At 40.7% G+C, this 22,606-nt stretch overlaps 2 protein-coding genes across 4 annotated transcripts in view; one reads left to right on the forward strand and one right to left on the reverse strand.

Moving 5' to 3' along the window:
* Nucleotides 1-3,461, reverse strand: part of tmem68 (transmembrane protein 68) — a 14,327-nt gene extending 10,866 nt beyond the window's left edge. For 2 of the 3 annotated variants that reach the window (XM_078264940.1, XM_078264942.1), the window contains exons 1-3: nucleotides 3,197-3,355; nucleotides 2,218-2,366; nucleotides 700-873 (exon numbers count right to left, since the gene is read on the reverse strand). In XM_078264940.1, the coding sequence (XP_078121066.1) occupies nucleotides 700-873; nucleotides 2,218-2,277 (234 nt within the window). In that variant the 5' untranslated portion in view covers nucleotides 2,278-2,366; nucleotides 3,197-3,355. Of the gene's footprint in view, nucleotides 1-699; nucleotides 874-2,217; nucleotides 2,367-3,196; nucleotides 3,356-3,393 lie in introns of those variants that run through there. The other variant, XM_078264941.1, reaches the window with a different exon arrangement.
* Nucleotides 3,462-3,950: 489 nt separating this feature from the next.
* tgs1 (trimethylguanosine synthase 1) lies at nucleotides 3,951-20,502 on the forward strand. The gene is made up of 15 exons (XM_078264943.1): nucleotides 3,951-4,226; nucleotides 4,844-4,911; nucleotides 5,195-5,328; nucleotides 5,461-5,551; nucleotides 7,368-7,445; nucleotides 9,369-9,884; nucleotides 10,795-10,918; nucleotides 11,074-11,160; nucleotides 12,893-13,052; nucleotides 15,034-15,394; nucleotides 15,525-15,689; nucleotides 16,579-16,725; nucleotides 17,875-18,091; nucleotides 18,664-18,742; nucleotides 20,075-20,502. The coding sequence occupies exons 1-15, from the start codon at nucleotides 4,111-4,113 to the stop codon at nucleotides 20,186-20,188; spliced, it is 2,457 nt and encodes an 818-aa protein (XP_078121069.1). The 5' UTR covers nucleotides 3,951-4,110; the 3' UTR covers nucleotides 20,189-20,502.
* The last annotated feature ends 2,104 nt before the right edge of the window (nucleotides 20,503-22,606 follow it).

Below are 22,606 nucleotides of genomic sequence, written 5' to 3' on the forward strand. Positions count from 1 at the left end.
AGCAAATTGCTAATTTCCGCCCGTAGTCCCTGCTGAGTGAACAGAAAAGGCCCCAGGATTAATACATCCTGGCTGTTAGCCTGGTCAGGGATAACTGGGAAATCCCGGCTTAAGCCGCTATCTAGGTTTTGTGAAATAGCCCTCTGGATCTTATTTCAATAGTTTTGTCCACAATGCTTATCCCTAATATTCAAGCAGCAAAGGGCCACATGTTGGATTTGAGCCCGGGCCGCTGCCAAGGACTCAGCCTGCATGGGGCCCACACTCTACCGGGTGAGCTAAAGGTCGACCCTGAAAACCTATTTTTTGGGATAAAATAAATAATACGTTTATATTTATTCTATATTTTTCATATATGCTATGTATGTATGCTGGTTGTATATTTGTTTTATTCTTTACTTGTATTTATGTTGTACGTTGTTTTTTCATTGTTTTTCAAGTTTGAATAGGTGTACTGTATTTTTACTTTCTTTATTTTTTATTTCTTGTTATTTTGGGTGGATGTTGTGTGTCTTATACCTGCTGCTGTAACACAGTAATTTCCCAATTTGGGATTAATTAATTCATTCCATCCATCTATCCATCCATCTATCTAAATAATGGATTGCATTTTGAATAATTTTTTGGGTGTTAAGATTTGGTAAATTACATGAACTGATATTGACACAGTACGGATGGTGGGAAAGGGTGTTTGTATACCTTGTAGACATGAAGAAAGAGTATAGAGAGGTAAATGAGGATGACGATGAGGAAGGGCAGGATGAAGACGACGGCCAGAGGGGTGAAGACCCACAGCAGATACTCCAAAACACTCAGATAGTCCTCCAACTGCCCAAGGCCTGCCCATTCCTCCATTGCATGAAACACACACACCTGTGGACCAAGACAGACACATCACTAGTTAGATCCACCACTTTGGTCCAGACTTAAACATCTCAACAATTATTGGATGGATTGCCGTGAAATGTTGTACAGACTTTCATGTTTACCAAAGGGATGACCCGCACCACATATGCCGTGTGAGCAACACGTGTGCATCGCTGAACCTGTTGCTTTTTCAATATGATATTCAACAATGTCTTTGTCATCATGTATTTTTGTTTTGTTGTTTGTTTTGTCAATGTATATGTCACCATTATGTGTACCTTTTTAATTTATAGTGAATAAATGCTGTATGACTGCTGGCTGTCTCTATGTTAGTCCTATGTCACCTGCCCAGGGACTGCAGATGACAAGTAGTTACTTTTACTAATTCTGGCATATTTACATTTACAACACAACAATGTTCATAAATATGCATGGTCCCTTTCAAATAAACCAATAAAATAAAAAAATAAAAAGAATATGCTGCAGCCCCGTCACTCCTTGAATAATAAAACTAAAGCATTGCATGAGCAGAATGCACGAGCCAAATATACAGTATGGGGGGGGTGGGGGGGGGGTTGATGCAAGTGCGTGTATTTCCTATGTGTGTGCAATAAAATAAGAAATAGAATGAAAAAAAGGTATACTCCCGAGAGGGATTAATAAAAGTACGAGTTTCCTTTCTTCTTATATTCATCATCTTTCTCAGGGTTTCCCCTGCCATTATGAGGTTTAGATGCAGCAGCCGAGCCGTTTTGGGCAGCTCCTAAGACGAATGAATGTAACTAAAAGACTTTCATCAGATCTAATGATTGTAGTCGGACTTCTTTAGCATGTTATAGCTTTTTGAATGTTTATGTATTATCTGCTCTAGATTTGTCAACGTTTTAGACACAGATATGTATCCAAAATGTGAAACAGAGACACAAAACTACCTCAAAGAGGACGGCATGCGTGCAGTTTAGTGTCCCAAATTCCCCGCAACGTAACCCCATTTGTACGGGTCCTAGCCCCTGACCAATCGGCTATCCTAACCTTAACCACTCGAGGTCAATGCCTAAACCCTAACTAATCGAGCTGCTTCGTAGGGTGGGTCTTGGTGTGGCCATAGTGGAATTTGGGACACTAAACTGCACGCAAACCAAAGAGGACTACAAAGGGACAAAAACCCACAAAGAGACGCAAAATGTATGGGGATATTGCTTTTTTTTTTAATAAAAAAAATCTAACACTTTTTTGAGGAAGGACGCCTAAACCCCACGCCAATTACGCGCACCTAAGTCTTCCACAAAGCCAGGGAAAACACTGTTTATCATGTTGTAAGTGTTTCTACTATATGGACAGGGTTCATACCAGGAAGGAGACGGTGTCCTCTGCTCCCATCAGACAGGACTGGTTCCCACTGTCTGACATCCTGCTCTGCTGTCAGCCACAGAAGCTGATGACAGCCTCGAGGGGAAGGAACACACTACATGGAGAGCATCTGCATTCACACAGGTGAACTAAAAGAGAGGAGAGGAAAACACATCTCACTTGTGCTTATTATTTCAATAGCTCAATTTATTCATGAAGATAAACAGTTTTTTTCAGCTGTCTGTGTTAGGGGGAATACAGGTACATTTCAAGGGTTTTTGTAATAAGTAAGTATTGGTATTTGAATGGCACTATAGTCACGACTCACGATACCCAGCCCTATTAGTTGCACTGAATCAAATGACAGTTGTGTTGTGGTCTCCCCACCCCTAACCTCTCAGACCTTAACAGCAAAGCTAAACGCAGAGTTCACCCTCTGCCACAGCATCACTCTACAAAACACGTCGGTTAACTGCCATGTGAGCATGTGAGTATGTGCTATGTGTAGCAATGTGTATGTGGATACATATAGCTATCTGATGTATTTCAAAAACGTAGTATCAGTCGCTCAGCAATTTAAGTTATGCTATGCTTCCCTTATCTGCTGAATCGGAAGCTGCGAATCTAAAGCCAACATCAGCGTCTTATTTATGTAACGTTATGTTACGTTATCTAACGTTATGTGAGGCTCTGTACGGACAACATATTTACTTAGAAAAGGACGATAGGGAATATATACCTATCATTTAATGGAAGCTAGCTTTAGTGTTAATATAAACGTTACACACTAGCCATAAGGAGTAACGTTAGAGCAGCGAAGAAACTAAATGCGATAACAGAGGACAGGAGCGGTAAAACAGTAAGCTAACGTATAACGTTATGTTTATTGAGCAGAACTGGAAAATCTGAGAGTGACAGCAAGCCAACGTCACCTACACTAAGTTAAACACCGAATAAACACAGAAAACGTTAACGATACCTCAAACAGTCACTCTGTGAACAGAACCACCAAAAACACGCCACTGTATATTTAATGTTACACTAGCACAACATACAATTATGTAACGTCAGCTAGCTAACAACTGTCGTGTTCCTAACTAACCCTACTAGCCGCGGAACGCTTTCAGTGTGACACTACACAGGTGATTCGAGTGTCCCTGGAAAAAAACACCGTACCGATAGATGAGTTCCACTCGGGTTCCACTCTCCATGGTTCCACTCAGCCTCCATGCACCCGACAGGGCAGCAACCTATATGTCAATGGCAGCAACACAACTGAAACTTCCTGTTCGACATTAAAAAAGTGTTGTAAATACAATCTAAGAAGTCTAATAAAATAAATCCAAGGAAAAGGTTCTATTGAAATTAGCCAAATATAATCGGAACCAACAGTAATTGCCATTGTTCTAATAACTAAAAACACAAGTTCACAATCAATATGTTTGATAGTATATTGTTTTATAAGTATTGGCCTACAATTTCAGTATTTGTGGAGCAGCATTGTTAAGAAAACGGTATGGTGCCACATCTCCTCTTTCATTCACAAAAACAATATATGACCGAATTTGAGGGAATCCCATGACTTTTACTTTTCTTTCAATGTAGCCCTGGACGACATTTTAAAGTGTGTTTATTTGCATTTGTGTTGTTCATTTGTTGTATTTTTGAAGTTTCAAGTCCTGCAGTTTTATTCTGAAAAGACATAACCGGAAATGTCAGTGTTGTCCCAGTGTTGTCTGAGCGGAACTGTTGAAATCGAGTTTCCTGAACCCATGCCATGACCCATGCTGGTTTGTTTTTACAGTCTATGGTTTTGACACAGGCGTAACAGTCAGTAGTGGGAACGTATGTGCTCGTGCTGCCGTGTGCTTGGAAATTAGCGAGCTGATCGCCATGATGCTGGAGAGGAGCAGGGTGACAGTGGTGGCGGATATCTTCTTCAGCAGGAGACTCTCATCTAAAGAGGAGGAGGAGAAAATCCACTGTCTCTGCTCCAGAGCCTTTGTGCAGTAAGTCAAGCTTCTCATATCTGTTTTATGTCCACTGGCAGTTAATGACACGGATGTCTGATTTTTTTCCCCCCCAACGCTCAGAAATAGCCCCCACCCTTCCACTGAACAAAGTCAATCAACACTGTTCTGCTCATCTACCTCATGTATAGTTCAATCTTACAATTACAATATTGTTATTAATATATTACCATTGCACTGAACTGCCTTAGCACTATATTTCTATTTAAATCTTAAATCTCAGACTATGCTGATATTGCACTATTCCTTCCCTCTCTTCGATTGTTATTGTATATTTCTTGTCATTTTGTAAATTCTGTTGTATTGCTATACTGTATACTTAACAGTATTTTTTTTTATATTTCTTTCTGTCCTTTCTGTTTTTATTCTTTATATGTTAAGTGAGTGTTGTACTTTGAGAGCAAAGATTAACCGGCGTCAAATTCCTTGTTTGTTTACGCAAACCTCGGGTTAATAAAGCTGATTCTGATTGTGATGAATACAATTTCAAGTTAGACAACTGTAGGCGACTGTAGAATGAAGTTTGGATACATGGCCTTTATCAGCTTTTTTCTGTTTTGTTTTTTTTCCTGTCTGTGTTCTCTGACTCTGTCCAGGGATCGGGAGCTGTATCGTTCTGATAATAGATTGCTCTCATCTGATCTGGGAGACACTGTAGTCCAAGGTATGTTATACAATTTCCTGTTTTACATTCTACAGTAGGAGGGTGGGTGGTATCTTTCAGAATACACTGGGGGCTTTAGTTCAGTTGGTGTTGTTAAAATTCCCAAGTTTGCCAAGTTATCCACTGATTGAATGGCGCATTGGCATGACACACACACACACACACACACACACCATCAACCCCAAAGTTAAAGATGGGCAACACACATTGCACCTTAAGCGGGTGAAATCAAAGATGTCCAAATGATGTTTCCATTTGAAATACATTTCTACTCAACTTACAGAAGCAGATGAGGAAGAGGAGGAAGAAGGGGAGGCTGAGGTGGAGGAAGAGGAGGTGTTGGATGAAGAGACTCAGCTGATGGCCAGCATGGGTCTGCCTCTGGCCTTTGTCTGCTCCTCTGACACGAGGAGGGCGGTAAGTCGGACCTCATGCCGGGTGTCTGTGCAGTGTTACGCTGTTTGAGTTACCTCTGTGAAATAAATGTAAAACTGAAATGTCTGGAACACTTTCTGCTGCTGAATGCTGCTTTCTTTGGTCATGTGACAGAGGAGGAGGTCTAACAGGAAGCCTGCCACACACTGGGCAGAATCCGCTGAAGAGGAGGAAGAGGAAGACGATCTACAGGTTGACAACAAAGGTAATGCCATTAACTCATTGTGATTATTTTTATTTACTAGGGCTGCACAATTAATAGCAATTTTAGCAAAAATCGCAATATGGACTAGTGCAATATCCAAATCGCAGGAGGGTCGCAATATGTGTTGTCCTCCCGGGTCAGAAACTTTTTTTGACACTTGACATTTTCGTCCCTTTTTCCGACTTTGTTTTTGGTTTTCACTAACACCAACTTACTACCACTAGTTTTACACTACTCTTCTTTTAATTCATGGTCAGTAAACCTCATTTATATGCAATTAAACATAATATTTGAGTTAAAAAAAAAAACTGAAATTATGAATTATTTTGACTAATAGTTAAGATCAGAGGAACGTATGTTGAGTGGATGAGTTTAGTCAGGATACTGATTTGAAACCATTTTAATTTTCACCCGAAATTCAATGAAAGTGATCAATAATATTTGCAAAGAGCGTTGTATGGAATCCATCCTTTTTTGTGGTAATTTGGTTAAAAAGAAACCCATATTTCTGATATAGACATTTTTAAAAGGGGTCAAATTTGACCCGAGGACAACCGGAGGTTTAAAGGCAAAATACACTCACCTAAAGGATTAATAGGAACACCTGTTACATTTCTCGTTAATGCAATTATCTAATCGACCAATCATATGGCAGCTGCTTCAATGCATTTAGGGGTGTATTCCTGGTCAAGACATTCTCCTGAACTCCAAACTGAATGTCAGAATGGGAAAGAAAGGTGATCTAAGCGACTTTGAGCGTGGAATGGTTGTTGGTGCCGGACGGGCTGGTCTGAATATTTCACAATCTGCTCAGTTACTGGGATTTTCACGCACAACCATTTCTAGGGTTTACAAAGAATGGTCTGAAAAAGGAAAAACATCCAGTATGCTGCAGTCCTGGGGGGGGGGGCGAAAATGCCTTGCTGATGCTAGAGGTCAGAGGAGAATGGGCCGACTGATTCAAGCTGATAGAAGATCAACTTTGACTCAAATAACCACTCGTTACAACCGAGGTACGCAGCAAAGCATTTGTGAAGCCACAACACGCACAACCTTGAGGCAGATTGGCTACACCAGCAGAAGACCCCACCGGGTACCACTCATCTCCACTAAAAAATAGGAAAATGAGGCTACAATTTGCACAAGCTCACCAAAATTGGACAGTTGAAGACGTAAACAGAATGAGAACATGGAACCGTCATGCCTTGTTACCACTGGGCAGGCTGGTGGTGGTGGTGGTGGTGTAATGGTGTGGGGGATGCTATCCTATCAATATGGGCCAACATTTCTAAAGAATGCTTCCAGCACTTTGTTGAATCAATGAGACAAAGAATTAAGGAAGTTCTGAAGGCAACACGGTATTAGTATGGTGTTCCTAATAATCCTTTAGGTGAGTGTATGTGTCAAACCATTCTGAATGAAGTACTGTGGTGCTGCAGAGACGTCATACTATAATCATTTAAAAAGAAAATGTTTTTAATACTTTTCAATGAGAATAATGATTAAAAAAAATGTCTTTCCCTCCAATATCGTGAATCATATCGCAATATCAGCCAAAATAATTGCAATTAGATAGCCCTATTATTTAAAACTACATATAGGACAAGTTACTGAGGCCCAGCAAGAAGCTTTATTCACAAGTGAATGAATAGTAAACCAAGTAGCTCGACCAGGTTCCTCATAATTAGTCTACGAGCTCTTATGATTTACATGCATCAGATTGAAGCATATTTCACAAAGTAACACTTTTGTCAAGTTTGGATCAATATGTGACTTTTTTTTACACTGCCTTGTTTTTTTTTGTTTTTTTACCTAGTTGAAGAGAAGGAAGTGTGTGATCCACCGGAGGATGGAACACATGAGACCCAAGCTGCTGGCTGGGAAACCTACTGGGGTAAAGAGGAGGACATGAAAATTAAACATTGTACTATTTCACATTAGTAAACATGTTTCAGACATTACATGTAGGTGCAACAGTCTAAATATAAATCGCATGTAATGCCCAATGAAAATGACATCCTCTAATAATCAGTACACTCATATGGACAGCAAACTAAAATAGTGTCTCGTTTTGCATGATGCACACATCCAATGCCCCCTTTTTAGACAAGCAACTCCTCATCTAAATGATCTGACAAGTTCACATGCTGGTCTCACGTCCCAATAAACGCCCGAGTCACTTTTAGGTTAAAGTCATGCCAGCGATCTTATGAGATCAGACCTGTAACATTTCTGTAACACTCCCAACACAGCACCCAAGTCTGACCTGAATGTGTCCCTAAAGATTCTCTATAACTTAAAGGTACACTGTGTAGTGTTTTAAATATTGTATTAGCTAAAATCAATGTCTTCGTTCATAAATATGTCCTCATTGGTGTAAAATGACCTCTGCCAATGATCTGACTTATCCTTGTAAGCGAAGAATTTCTTATCTGTATTTACATTGGACGGGCAAGTCCAAGTCCAAAAACTGTAATCGCTGAGAGGGACATAAAGCACTAGCTAATCCACGACGCGTTTTCGTTCAGAGCCAGCGTCACGTGACTGAAACCAGCTGAAACGGAGAAGGAGATCAGTGAGAGGCGCTTGTCACTACCACGGCAACTTTGAAAGCCTGCACTGCACTTTAGTTCATAATGGAGGATCATACTTACGCCGAGCCGCAGGAGAAGGAATCCTCGTCGCCAAAAAACTTCTTGGTACATAACAGCTACCGTAGTTGCAACACGCATTTGAAAAAGCGAGGCGCTAGAGAGCACTATTCATTTGAATGCAAAATACAATTTCACCGCTATAGATGGGAGAAATTCCTACACAGTGTACCTTTTTTAAGAAAGCGAATTACACGCTGTGCCAGTGGTATGAAATGGTACACACTTTGTGTCTCCTGAATGTGCGTGGCGTTGTTTGGATGAATAAACAAAGTTATGTTTGCATAAAATGCTTGTTATCTCTCCAGTTGGACATTTATGTTGCCGTCTTCATATCAATCATCTTTCTGCGTCACCCTCGGGTGTTTGTTTTGAGCAAGCCGCATGAAACGTCACTAACACGCCCCGCTCGCTGAATCGCTGTGAATTGTCACACTTTGGGCCCAGTTGGAGAATACACAGGCTTGGTACTAAGGAGCTGGCAGGGCAAAGACCGATTCATGGCCGATCCGACTGATTCGGACATCTTGTTCTCACATACAGCTCCGCCGGGTGATGTCTAGATCATTTCAGGTTTGCAGTGCATGTGTGAAAGAGGCTTATGCAAGGTTTTTCCTTGCTCAGAATGTGCCTTTTTTTTAAAGGCAATGAGTCTGTGTTACCGTATTTGACAGGAATCTTTGCATTTTCCTGTTATTTCTGTCAATTTGATGAACAAAGAAATATATTATGCTTAAGTAAATATAACCACAATTAACAAAACTGGTTAAAAAATAATATTAATATTTAAATAAATCACTGGGAGAGTCTGGTACAGGCTGACTTTGGAGATAAAACTGAGATCAGCTCTCATATACAAGTTTATGTTCTGCTTGTTTTGGTAAATTGCTCTTAGAGAGGATTTGAATCACTATTTTTATTCTCAATTCTTGTCATTTTGGTGCTGGTGATTTCCGTTGGGGCTGGCTAAAACCTCTTTGGGGGTAGGGGGTGCCAAAAATTCCTCTATGCATAAAAAATGTTATGTTATGTTATGTGGCAGCCCAGTGATAGTCTGGCGACCTGTCTAGGGTGTAACCCCGGCCCCTTGCGACCCTGAATAGGATTAGCGGTTACAGATAGTGGACGGATGGATTCTTATCCGTTTTCCTCTGTATCTCCTGAAGCTCAACAGGGTGAAGCTCTGCTGTGGAGCAGCTGGCTGGAGAAACATCCACAGACTGATCCAGGAGCAGTGGCGGCTCTTTGGGATGACCCAGACACAAAAGCTGCCTGGGACAAACATGCCGCGGAGACTTACTACTCCTACTGGGAGCAGTACTCATATTGGTCAGCCCAGGGCTGGACCACTGACCAGTCCGTCTGTGATGGAAACACTGGTGGTGGAGACGCAGCAGCAGGGGTAATGGGCGGATGCATGGAGACGCACACAGAGGAATGGAGGAATGGACAGACTGGGGCTGAGAGCCAACATATAGAAGAAGCGAAGGCTCTTCATGATGACGACGAGGTTTTGAGTGATCTGTTTGGACAGAGCTGCACATTAGAAGCAGCTGGGAGATCCGACTCCGAGAGAGACAGACGGTGCGTGAGTGTGGCTGATATGGATCCTCCTTCTGATGGTGGGAATAGTAACAAGAGACCTGCTGCCTCTTCACAGGACAACACAGCTAAACAGACAGGTAGCAACTAAAAGTATACGCGTGTGCAAGAAATAGTAAATGAACCCTTCGGATTTCCCTGCATTTCATGCATAATTGAGTCATACAGTGTGATCTGATATTCTTCAAAGTCACAATAATGGACAAGCTACTTTTGTCTGAAATAGTCACATAAAAACAAATGTTTAAATGTTTTGGTGTTTTAAGGAATGATTTGCTTAAACATTCAGTCAGGTTGGAAAAAGAAGTAGTTTAACCTTATTTTACAACCGTGGCCTCAACAAAATGTTTCCTGCATGTGTTTGATCACATGTCCACATTGGCCAGGAGAACTCAAAACTTTTCCCCCTACAAAACTCTCTTCATCTTTCCTGACTTCTCTCTCTCGCTCACAATTTCTAAGTACATTATTATTATTTTTTATAATTGCGTAATACTGTTTGTATAACGTTCATTAAGTCAATATTTTTAGACTTACCGTGCAGATCCACCTGGCCGTGCGGCATTTCTGTCACGCCACGCTCCACTCTATTCCTATGGGTGACGTCAATCGACTTTAACGCGCCCGCAAAGCATCCCGGGAAGGCGACGCTGCCTTTGAAAAAAATAAAATGCTGCGTGTCAAAAAGCTGGCCGATGCCTATCTTTATGCAAATGAATCCGTTGAACTCGACGTGACTATCCGGTAGAAGTAGAGCACAGGGGAGACTGGGGGAAGTCTCTCGCGGGTCCTTTGTTCTAGACGGCCTACTACAAAATTGCTCAGGAAGCTTTAGCGACACCATGCTTCGGTCGTGTTGCAAAAGTGGATCAGCAACGTTAGTATCACATATTAGGGTTGTAGTGAGGGGTTTGAAAAATCGCTACCATGTGCTATAATGTGTATTGGGGCTGAGTTGTGCTGGTAAATATTTTGTATGTTTTGACTCAGATTCCCAGCAGCGCTCCGGCAGCTCTAACAGACAGTACGGCTCAAGGAATAAGATGCCAAATGGAGAAGATGATGACGATGATGACAAACCCCCAGAAGGAAGACATGCTAAAGTCAAACGCAGGTGCATTTGTACTTTATGTATGTTGAATGAAGAAAATGTAAAATGCAAAAAGAAATGCTACACACAAAAAATCCATAATAAAATGCTTTTCCTGTGGGCCTAAACTGCTTAAAATGAAGGCATGTATTTCTTGAATCGGTATTTTCTGTTTGCAGTCATGAGCTGGATGTGGAAGAGAGCCCACATCTGACACCTGAGGAAGCCTGGAGCAAACTGGGACTCAAAAACAACCCAGAGCCTCTGTAAGTCGGATTGTTCACGCTCCTGTGTTTTTGGTTCTCTTTGCCCTTTCACTTGCGCTTTAAACATCTTTTGGAATTGTGTCAGAAGTGAAGCGGCCTCCAGCAGACACATCTTGATGCTGTTCGACATTGTTTTTACATTCATACAGCTTAAGGCCCTGACACACCAACCCGACAGCCGACCGTCAGGAGGAAAGGCAGTCGGACTGATCAGTCTCCCCGAGTTGGTCAAAAAAGTGCCTCGGAACACACCGAAGCGACACCGACTTGAGCGTGCGTTCTTCGCGTGAGCGATACGTAATACGTCTCCGTAACAGCAGGCGGCGCTAATCTGTATTGTCGCCCAAAAAATGAAAACCCGGCAGCTGATTGGACGAACGAGTCACGTGGGTCTGGCTGCTCCCGGATTTTTCAACCGGGCATAATGGCGGCGCATTCAGAATACGATCTCATATTTTACGAAGCTAGTTCACCGAAACGTGTTTCTGAAAACATTTTAAGCGAGAAATAGGCCACGCAGTTGCTGAATCTGTCTTCATTTCAGATCGACAAAGGTCAGTTTAAAAGATTTTCCTCAGATTTTGAGAGCCGTTCGTCACGCTAACATTAGTGCACTGATTCCCTAGTCAAGGGCTAGAACTCCACCAATGAGATTGGTCATTGATTCTGATTGCCCGCCCTCCGACCCAGCAAGTCAGGTCGGCCAAAATGAAGGCCGACGGCTCCTCCAGGAGCACGGAACACACCCAACAGACTCGAGTCACTGACCTCGCCAGACTGTCCGACGGCCGATTATCGGGTTGGTGTGTCAGGGCCTTTAGGTGCAGCACAAAAATGCTAAGGCACGTGTGCTTTCCCTTAAGTGGCAGGGAAAACTCTAAATTCACTTCTGTGCAGTCATATATCAGGGACATAACATCATCCAGTAACTACTGTTTCTCAACACACTGTCAAATATTATTTGTACTGGTAAATAAGTAGCCAGTACAAATAACTTATTGAAGAGCCGTTACAATGGACTGCATTAGTTTTAGCTAGGCCGACCTAATAAACTGCCAGCTGAGTGTATATGTACAGTGGAAAACCAGAGTGATTATTAAATGAAAACTGTGAGATTTGGTATTTATGGTATTCATTTCATTCTACAAGGTTTCTGCGGGGTCTTAAAAAGTCTAAAATTTCCAAATAAAAATTTTAGGCCTTTTTAAAAGTCTTAAATTCGCTGAAGAATTGTGTTCTAGGCCTTAAATAATTTCAAACAGGTCTACATTTTCTCATTGAAATGCTCCTGCCATGCTTTACAATGTAGTTTTTTTTCCCCGTGGTGTTATAGTTCTTTCTTTCCCTACTCCAAATATTATTCGCTGAATTACGAATACAAATGAGAACAACATGCAACTTATATTGCAGCCGAGTGCAATAGCACACGAGTCTCTTTCAGAACGGATTTTATTCTTCAGCTATCGGGAAGTGCAAGTTTAGCCATGTTTCCAGACTCTTTTGGTTTGTTTTTTTATGTCATGATATAGGTCTTCTAATCTTAAATTTAATTTATAATGGTCTTAAAAAGGTCTTATATTTGACTTGGTGAAACCTGCAGAAACCCTGTACTAGCTGAGAGTCTTGTATTTATGTACTGTATGTTAAGGGCCATGGTGTGTACACATGTTGGAGCAGTCATCACACAGTAAATGGCTCTCAGGATGAGGTGGTATTTCTGTTTGTGTCTCAGGTTCGACAGTGTGTTAAGCTTCAAAGGCAGTGCTGGTCAGAAGCATCAGAAGCAGCGGTGGGCTAAGAGAGCGGTCCGCAGCATCAGCAAACACATCAGGTTCCCAGAGACGTGTGGAGACAAGAACACGCAGCCACGGATCAGCAGCTCCCTCACCAAGGTACCGCCGGCAAACTGTTGAAGGGTTTACGCTGTCTGAGACGCCTGTCACTCTGGGCACAGAGCAAGGCAGGAGGTCACAGCTCCAGACTAACTTTTCTGACATTGGTTGCAGTGGTGCGCCTAACTTTTTTTTAATTCAATTTGCACCGGCACATCATTTAGAGAGAACTGAAATAATTGTGATAAAACGGAAAATCATAGGCAACATTTAGGATTCATGTGTTAAGACCTTTCCACCACATACTCAGAAGTCTGCTGTTGCTCAGCTGATAGCGGGCACAACATGAAAACTTCAGAAGATGTAAAGAAGTGTCTACCTATAACATATAAAAACATATTTTTTGCAAATTAATTTTTTAAACCAAGACCAAAAGTATTAAAATTGTTGATATTCTTTTTTGTTAGCTTTCCGTTGATCAGAAATCCATACCGTTATACGTATATGTCTTTAGTTGGGGGGGGTCATCCAATTTGGGTCAACTTTGAGCATCCCTGTCTCCTAAATGTTGCACTAAATGCTTGCTCTTGGGGGGAATTACTGGAATTATTTGGTCTTTGTAAATTATAGAGTGTGGTCTAGACCTACTCTATCTGTAAAGTGTCCTGAGATAACTCTTGTTATGATTTGATACTATAAATAAAATGAATGATCAGTTCTGGTTAATTAAACCACGTTCTGACACTCATATAGGTTAACATTTAGGAAAAAAACTGTTCAAATTGAAAGGGGTAAGGTCAGAAAGTGATTAATTTTTTTGGTTACACTTTACTTGAAGGTATCTACATAAGAGTGACATGACATGGTCATGAACGTGTCATAAACATTATAAACAAGTCATAAACGTTTATGACATAACACTTCTTTTAGTAAGTGTTATGTCATGGTTTTTGTCATGACAAGTTAGGGTTAGAGTTAGAGTTCATGTGTCATGACTGTGTCATGTGTTCATGACAGTGTCATGTCACTCTTATGTAGATACCTTCAAGTAAAGTGTTACTGATTTTTTTTTAGCTCTGCTGAGAAAATTCTCAGCCTCTGGAAAGCATATGGTTTAGGTGGAAAAAGAAACTTTTCCATTAGATAAAATAAATAAACCACAGTGTGCATTTGGGCTACGCCATTAGTTAGTCTGGCCTTTAGAGTTGTATCGGTCTATATCCACGACGTTCCACTTGCTCCGTTGCCACCGATGTCCGTCACCTTCTGCTTTCTTTAGGTTGGAATTCTAACCTCCGGTGGATTTCTGAGGACTATGGTTAACTGCTCCTCAGATCTCTGCAGGGTAAATCCAGACAGCTAGCTAGACTATCTGTCCAATCGGAGTTTTCTGTTGCACGACTAAAACTAATTTTGAACGTACACATGTTCCACCAAAACAAGTTCCTTCCCGAGACTGTTGTGCAGCGGCACCGTTGCTCTGCCCAGGCCTTAGCACCGCCCATGACGATTGTGATTGGTTTAAAGAAATGCCAATAAACCAGAGCACGTTTTTCTCCCATCCCGGAATGCTGTGTGGACTAGCCAGACCCTCCTCCTCCGCGCTGTGGAGGAAGGTCTGGCAATGCAAGACTAGAGTTGTATCAAAACCACACGTTTAGTTTCCACACTAGGGCACTATATGAGTTTTTGTGAAAGGAAGCATCTATTAAACATTTCTTTACATGACTGATAATTACCTGAATGACGGTAATCCGTATTAGTTGGCTGCAACTACGCTATGCTTTTCTCCCAATCTTTAGCTTGGTGTTTTAAAGATGCAAACACAATATTCCAAACTGCACATTGGTCCGCTATGAAGTTTTATCAACAACATTAGAGCATTTGAACTCCCATCTGGTTTGTGTCGAGATGTAGAAGAATAGGAAGGGAGCTAGGAGGGTTAAACCACCCCTATGGATTATTTATGACAGTCAGAAATGTAAAGTAGCCAAATGTTTTATTAGTTTGAATGTTATATAGAAGACTCTTTGTTTCACAGGTCAAAAACTTCCTTGAAAAGAACCAGAGAGAGACACAGATGACTCCATGTAACCAGGGTGAGATGGGAGGAGGAAGCACACAGGAGCCGGAGGATAAGCCTCCATTTCTGAGAAGAGCAACGGGAGAAGAAAGGAAGATGAGCAGGGAGAATATGAAAAGTGCTGAGGAAGGAAATACAGAGGCTGTGGAAGAAGATAAGTCTAATTCTCTGTCCAGTTTAGATTCAGAGCAAACTCTCAACTCTGCTACTGGGACTGTGGATAGTGAGAGGATGGAGGAGGAGGATCAGCCCTTTAGACAGCTACCATGTCTAGAAATTCCTGACTTTCTTATATCTGACACACCTGAAGGCAACAGTGGTAAGCATATACAGTCAATTGATTCTGATGGCATGTATGTTTTTTTTCTTTTCTTTTCTTTTTTAAATAAGACAATCCTGGTGAAAATTGGTGCAATCTAATAATGAATAATGTGTATTCGTGTGTGTAGAGTTAAGCGTGAAAAATGGAAAGAAGCCAAAGAATAAGAAAAGTAAACGAGCGAGGAAGCAGCCGGTCCCAGCAGAAATGGCGGCTGAACCGGAGCTGGCTAAATACTGGGCTCAACGCTACAGACTCTTCTCTCGCTTCGATGAAGGGATCCAGCTGGACCGAGGTCAGGCTGCACTCAAGTTATCTGTAGTAAAAAAGTACCAAGTAATATTCCATTGACTTTCGTTACTGTAATGAAGCCTTTGTTGTTGTGTACTTGTATTTTTGAGCATTTTTAAAAATGACTTCAGCATTTTCTTTAAGTATTGTACTTTGTTACATTTTAAGACATTTTATGAGTTGCTAAATCACATGAACACAACAATCAGTATAAACTGCACAACAGAGTGAAGCAGAAGACATGCTCCAAATCAGAGACTGAGGCAGGGACGAAGTCTTAAAGGATAGGTTCACTTTAATTACATTTTATTTATAGTGTCAAATCAAAACAGGAGTTATCTCAGGACACTTTACAGAGCAGGTCTAGAACACACTCTATAATTTACAAAGACCCAACAATTCCATTGTGCTAAACTCTAAGCCCCGCCCACTTGTAAGTGGTACACAATCAAATGCGAGGGATTTGATTTAGTTTTTTATATTAATGAACGCCTGTTACATTTAAGCCATTGCCAAATGTTGTTACAAAGCTAATTAAGACTATCAGCTCCACACAACTCTCTCTGTATTTCTCAGTATGGGTGTGTTCAGAAACTGTTGTCGCAGAAACTTGAGTGAAGATAATGACCTCTTCTGAAGAGTCCATCATGTTTTTTTAATCCTCCGTGTCCTCCTTGGCTACTAGCAACTGTGTGGAGGAGGGGGTGGGCATGGTGGCGCGATCACGGATGGCTTGTATCATGTGAATGCACCGAAAGTTTTGTTGTCATTACTTAGAATTCCTCATGGGGGCGACAGAAACTATAGCTTTAAATCCCTCTTATGGTTCTTTAACACGCACTTTCTTAGATTCTGTCTGACACACACATCATTGTCATTGTTGTTGGTTTTAGAGGGCTGGTTCTCTGTGACACCGGAGAGGATCGCTGAGCACATCGCCCTCAGGGTGGAGCACAGCTTCCCGGACTCTCAGCTGGTCATAGACGCCTTCTGTGGTGTGGGAGGAAATGCCATCCAGTTCGCCCTCACTGGAAAGAGAGGTAAGCCTAATATGTGTGTGTGTGTGTGTGTGTGTGTGTGTGTGTGTGTGTGTGTGTGTGTGTGTGTGTGTGTGTGTGTGTGTGTGTGTGTGTGTGTGTGTGTGTGTGTGTGTGTGTGTGTGTGTGTTCTTGCACATCCATTCACCTCTATCAGTGCACAATATCAATGGTGACACATTTTTTTTCATCAGTATCTTTTTGTCTGGCACCGACTTCTACAAGAATAGTTCAGTATATTTTAAGAAAGAACTAGGCTTAAGTTTTTATGTCATGAATTAAGTATTGAATGGTATTTGTAATATATTTTTCTTACTCTCGTTTAATTGCCCCACTACAGGCTGGCTGTGGTTGATAATGGTCTTCTGAGCTACTATTAACACTAATACATTAGACAATATTATTGCCGGATTTCATTTTATCACAGATATATCTGACAGCGATACATGGGCTGGAACATAAAGTAAAAGGCAGTTACCAATATAGGAAGGTGCTCAGTTGTGTAAGGCTTCAGTTGTAAAAGATACAAGATGCCAGTGCAGTGTCACAAGTAGTGGACTTCTCTCTCTGTGTTTTTGTGTTAGTTTAAATCCTAGCCTTAGCATTCCGAATTAACCGTAATATTTTATAGATTTATCAAGTAATCTAGTAGTAATCTAGTAAAAAAATAATAATTCCGATAATTTAAGTGACTCATAATGAAAGCATGTATCAGCATTAATTTGAGATAGAAATATTCTAACTTTTGTTATGTGTCTAAGATGAAAACGTTTTTTTGTGAAATTATAAAGATGAAAAAGAATAGGTCTGAGTTTAAAATAACTAAGGTACATCAACAATTGTGTGTCATCTGCATAAATGTTGTATTTTACATTATGATGAGTAATAATTTGTATCCCAAAGGGAGTATGTATAAAGAAAATAGAACAGGGCCCAGAATGCTCCCTTGAGGAACTCCATAATTAATGTCAAGCGTGGAAGAACATTTACGCCTCTGAATTGCCTCCATGTTTCTGTTTTAACCCTGTGATTGACTGTCCAGTGTCAATCCTAATGCAAGATTGGAAATGTAAGTCCCTGTACGGATATTCCATACATTCTGTAGTCACTGTCTTTCTGCTGCTGTGTTCCTTTTCTGTGTCATACTCTCAGTCCTGGCCATTGATATCGACCCGGTGCGCTTGAACTTGGCACGGCACAATGCTATGGTTTACAGCGTTGCTGACCGAATCGACTTCCTTCAAGGGGACTTTCTTCAGCTGGCACCCCGTCTCCGTGGCAATGTGGTCTTCCTTTCACCACCATGGGGAGGGCCAGACTACCTGACTGCTGAAGTGTTTGACATCAAGACCATGATGCAGCCCGATGGATATCCTTTGATGTAGAAGCAGGGGGGGGTGATAGAACCTTACTGACAATGGTTTATCTGCTATGAGAGGAAGGACAGAATGACAATAAGGAATTCCCATTCATTACATGGGAATTGGCCATAATTTCTATTCGTCTACCCTTGGATGTTTATTGTTTGGGTTTTAAAATATGTGCTGGTCGTAACTGGAGTGCGTGTCACAAGCAATGAGGTGTGAGGATGGCCAATGTTGGACATGAAATTTGCAGTGTATATTCATGGTCTCGAGAGGATGACCCCCTAAATCTTTCCTCTAGCAACATCAACTGCACATAATTTCCACTTGTACACATGAAATATCAAAGTCTAATGGGCAGATTGTCATTACATTTACAGTACCCTTTTACTTTGGACACTCCTCGAGTTCTCCTGTAGCACTTGCCCTCTGGACAAAATGTCAGCTCTATACAAAAGGAAATAACACTTTATATCTACTCTCCATTTAATCTGAAATGCAGCTTAAAATAGAATTTTTTTGAAAAAGTGGATTGTGTTTGTATTAAATATTGGTTTTCATCCTTAACTGTAGACACATTTGAGATATTCCGCCTGGCCAAACTGATATCAGACAACATAGTGTACTTCCTACCTCGCAATGCTGACATGGATCAGGTCTGTATGTTCAGTCTTTACTGTATGTGTCTGGATGCATGAGTGGTGAACAGGCCATTAGTTATTCAGAGTTTTTTCCTGGTTCAGAATGGGCCATTGGGGGTGGGGGGACTACGCACGGCAGTAAGCATGATCAGTCCGCGTACAGTAAAGGCCATGACTCTGTGTTTGACAGAAGTCTATTCATTTTCCTGTTATTTCTGTCTGACCCTAGTAATAAAACTGAGATTAGCTCTCACATTCAAGTTTATGTTCTGTTTGTTCAACGGTTGTTTGGTAAATTGCTCTTAAACACATACTATAGAGGATTTAAATTGCTATTTTTAATCTCAATTCTTGTCATTTTGGTGCTGGTGATTTTCCTTTGTGGCTGGCTAAAACCTCTTTGGGGCGCGCCAAAAAGTCCTCTATGCAGGAAAAACCCTGGTTATTGCACAAGAACATTAACATAATTTACTATGTGATAAATGCCACAATGTTTAAAGGAACACGTCGACTTATTGGGACTTTGTCTTATTCACCGTATCCCCCAGAGTTAGATAAGTCCATACATACCCTTCTCATCTCCGTGCGTGTCGTAACTCTGTCCGACGGTTCCACCGGTAGCTTAGCCTAGCACGGATCCTGAAGGTAATCAGTTCCAAATAGCCTACTGCTCCCAATAAGTGATAACATAACGCCAACATGTTCCTATTTACATGTTGTGATTTGTATAGTCACAGCGTGTACAAATAACAAGGTCACATGAGACACAGCCATCTTCTAACTGTATACATACTGGGAACTATATTCTCAGAAAGGCGAAGCATTGCCGATCTGCTCGGGGCTTCTCAGGTGCTGCAAAGCATATCACTCCGCCCAAGTAGCAGAAGTAGCACTGCTTTCGCCTTTCTGATTTTACTAGTTGTACAGTATAAAATAAATAAAGAGAACAGGACACATCTTTTCTTTCGCTTCTCTGATTCGTTCTGTTTAGTTGTCTCTATCTATTTTCTTCACTTACTCTGTCACTCTGTCGAAATATGCACACACGTGGTACACTCCATAGGGTTTGTCACGTAGTGGACCAGTGCCCTGACGTGCACTAACATGTGCAAGTAGCACGGTAACTGGCCAATGAAACATGATCATTACAGCGTTTCAAGCGAGCTCTAAATCAAACGCAACTAAGCCACACAGCCACGTAGCGCTCCACAAAATAAACAAAATATTGCATACTTATCGCAACACTTTCGATATAATATTGTGCAATGTGATATCGCGATAATGCTATTGAGTCAATATATCATGCACCCCTAGTAATATATTATCTCCATGTCCATGTTTCCACAGATAGCCTCTCTGGCTGGTCCAGGAGGGAAGGTGGAGGTGGAGCAGAACCTTCTCAACAACAAGCTGAAGACCGTGACTGCTTACTTTGGCAGCTTGATAAAGTCCGACAGCTAGTAACGCTGGCAAAGCCACGCGTCAGTGTGGATTTCTACCTCCACTAAATGAGAATGGAAGACAAATTGTACTTTTCCTCTATTTCTCTAATTATACTAGAGATTCCACTCAACAATTTTACCCTACTTTTTTGAACTTTTTGTCATCACACTTTGGTCACATGCAAATAAGAATTATTTCTGACTGAATCTGATGATCACAAGTTACCTTTTATGACCACCCTGCATGTTTGAGTTTTATGAATAATAATGCGACTGTGTCCTTTTTTATTGTAAATTAGGTATGACAATAAATGTTTGGGTTTTTTTTTAGAATGTTTGTTGTCATCTTCATTGTTGATATTACAACATTCCATTACACCGTCAGGTGGAGTGGAACAATCAAAGGACAGGCATTTTAATTTATGTTTAAATGAAACAGATTTAATATTCAGATTATAACTTATTTTAATGGTGTTTATTATTTGTATTAGTGTTGTTTAGAGCAGTTCTCAAACTTTTTCACATCAAGGACCCCTAAACTGACACAAATTAGACCACGGACCCCCGAAAATATTGACGAATACAAATATAATACAAAATAAAATTCACAGTTCAGTATAAAATTAATATGAAATAAAATACAAGAATAAAATGAACAGTTCAATATAAAAATGAAGAATAGGAAACATCAAAAAGAAAGGTCTTCAGGCTGCTTCCCCCTGTTTAGTTCTCACTCTGGGGACAACAAGCAGACCTGTCCCAGACGACCTGAGAGGTCTGGGTTGTTCATAGTGCAATAACAGATCAGAAATATATTTTGGCCCTAAGCCATTTAGGGATTTATATCCCAGCAGAAGTATTTTGAAGTCTATTCTTTGAGGCACAGGAAGCCAATGTAAAGACTTGAGAACTGGAGTAATGTGATCCACTTTCTTGGTCTTAGTTAGAACTCGGACAGCAGCATTTGAATCAGCTGCAGCTGTCTAATTGATTTTTTAGGGAGACCTGTAAGGACACCATTACAATAGTCAAGTCTACTAAAGATAAAAGCATGGACAAGTTTTTCCAAGTCCTGCTGAGACATAAGTCCTCTAATCCTTGATATATTCTTAAAATGGTACTAGGCTGATTTTGTTAATGTCTTAATGTGAAATTCAGGTCTGGGTCCATGACTACACCTAGATTTTTTGCTTTGTCTGTTGTTTTCAACATTGCCGTTTGAAGCTGAGTGCTGATCTTTAATCGTTCGTCCTTTGCTCCAAAAACGAACACCTCAGTTTTTCTTTCATTTAATTTAAGAACATTTTGGCACATCCAGTTGTTGATTTGTTCAATTGTTGGGCTATAGTCTCCTGGTGTTAAAGTTATATAAAGTTGTGTATCGTCAGCATAGCTATGGTGACTTATTTTATTGTTTACCATAGAAAACTAAGCCATTAAAATAGCCTAATAATTGTTGCCATGATTTTATAAATCATGTTTTAATGTTAAACATACATGTGGCACAGTGAATCGTTAGTGTTAGAGACATTTTGATTTACATACTTTCTCTCTTGTTATTATTAAACTGTTTGCATAGAATAATATTATACTGAATACTCTAAACAAGATAACATGGAGCCACTGCGTGTCCTTGTTTGAGCACGGTGTGTTCCTGAGGGCATACATGCCCTCTCAGACCAGATAGGGGAGACGTCATCAACTCTGACAAGGTAAACAACTGACGACACCAACTCTTGTATCATGATTATCACATTCTACGTGGTATTACAAAAGCTGTTGTAGAAAGCGTTTCGTTAGGTCATTGTTTGTACTATTCCGTAGTGCGGAGAAGGCCTCCTTGTTGGGTTCTCAAGTAAAATGAACTTTAATATATCTTCAGTGGTCTCTGTCTATCATTTGATAATATAATGATTCTAACACTTAGGATGAAATGCATCTGTGGATTGCCTTAGTGACTACCTTACCTATAGGCCAGTAAACCTATCATCAGTGGGGAGTTATATTTTCTAATATTTTGTTGGATTCATGTTAAGACTTTTTAATTTTTGAAAACATTTTTAAAAATTAACAATAATTTGGAGGCCCCCCTTGCATTGACTCTGAGGACCCCCTAGGGGCCCCGGACCCCCTGTTGAAGATCCCTGGTTTAGAGCATAGACAGTCTATGGTTTAGCGCAAGGGTGTCAAACTCAGTTTCCCAGAGGGCCACACTGGAAAATGAGAATCACATCGAGTGCCAGACATGTAGAGATTATTGACGTGTTTATTTAAGAGAAAAAGTCAAATATTTTGACTGTATTATTGCATGTCTCATATACTGTAGTCTTCTCACTTACATTTTGGGCCTCATAAAGCCCCAAAAAAGTTCCTCAGCCAGCGACAAATACATTGAAAAAAAGCGGCAAAAAAATTGGAAAAAGGCCGAAAAAAAGCG

The sequence above is a fragment of the Sander vitreus genome, chromosome 12 (assembly GCF_031162955.1).
Source record: "Sander vitreus isolate 19-12246 chromosome 12, sanVit1, whole genome shotgun sequence".
Taxonomy (NCBI): Eukaryota; Metazoa; Chordata; class Actinopteri; order Perciformes; family Percidae; genus Sander; species Sander vitreus.

Excerpts from the sequence above, each read along its gene's own strand:
- tgs1 (XM_078264943.1), top strand. The coding sequence starts at position 4,111 with ATGATGCTGGAGAGGAGCAGGGTGACAGTGGTGGCGGATATCTTCTTC. Across the intron at positions 11,161-12,892 it reads AAAAACAACCCAGAGCCTCT|GTTCGACAGTGTGTTAAGCT; the intron begins GTAAGTCGGATT and ends TTTGTGTCTCAG. Across the intron at positions 15,690-16,578 it reads AGGGATCCAGCTGGACCGAG|AGGGCTGGTTCTCTGTGACA; the intron begins GTCAGGCTGCAC and ends TGTTGGTTTTAG.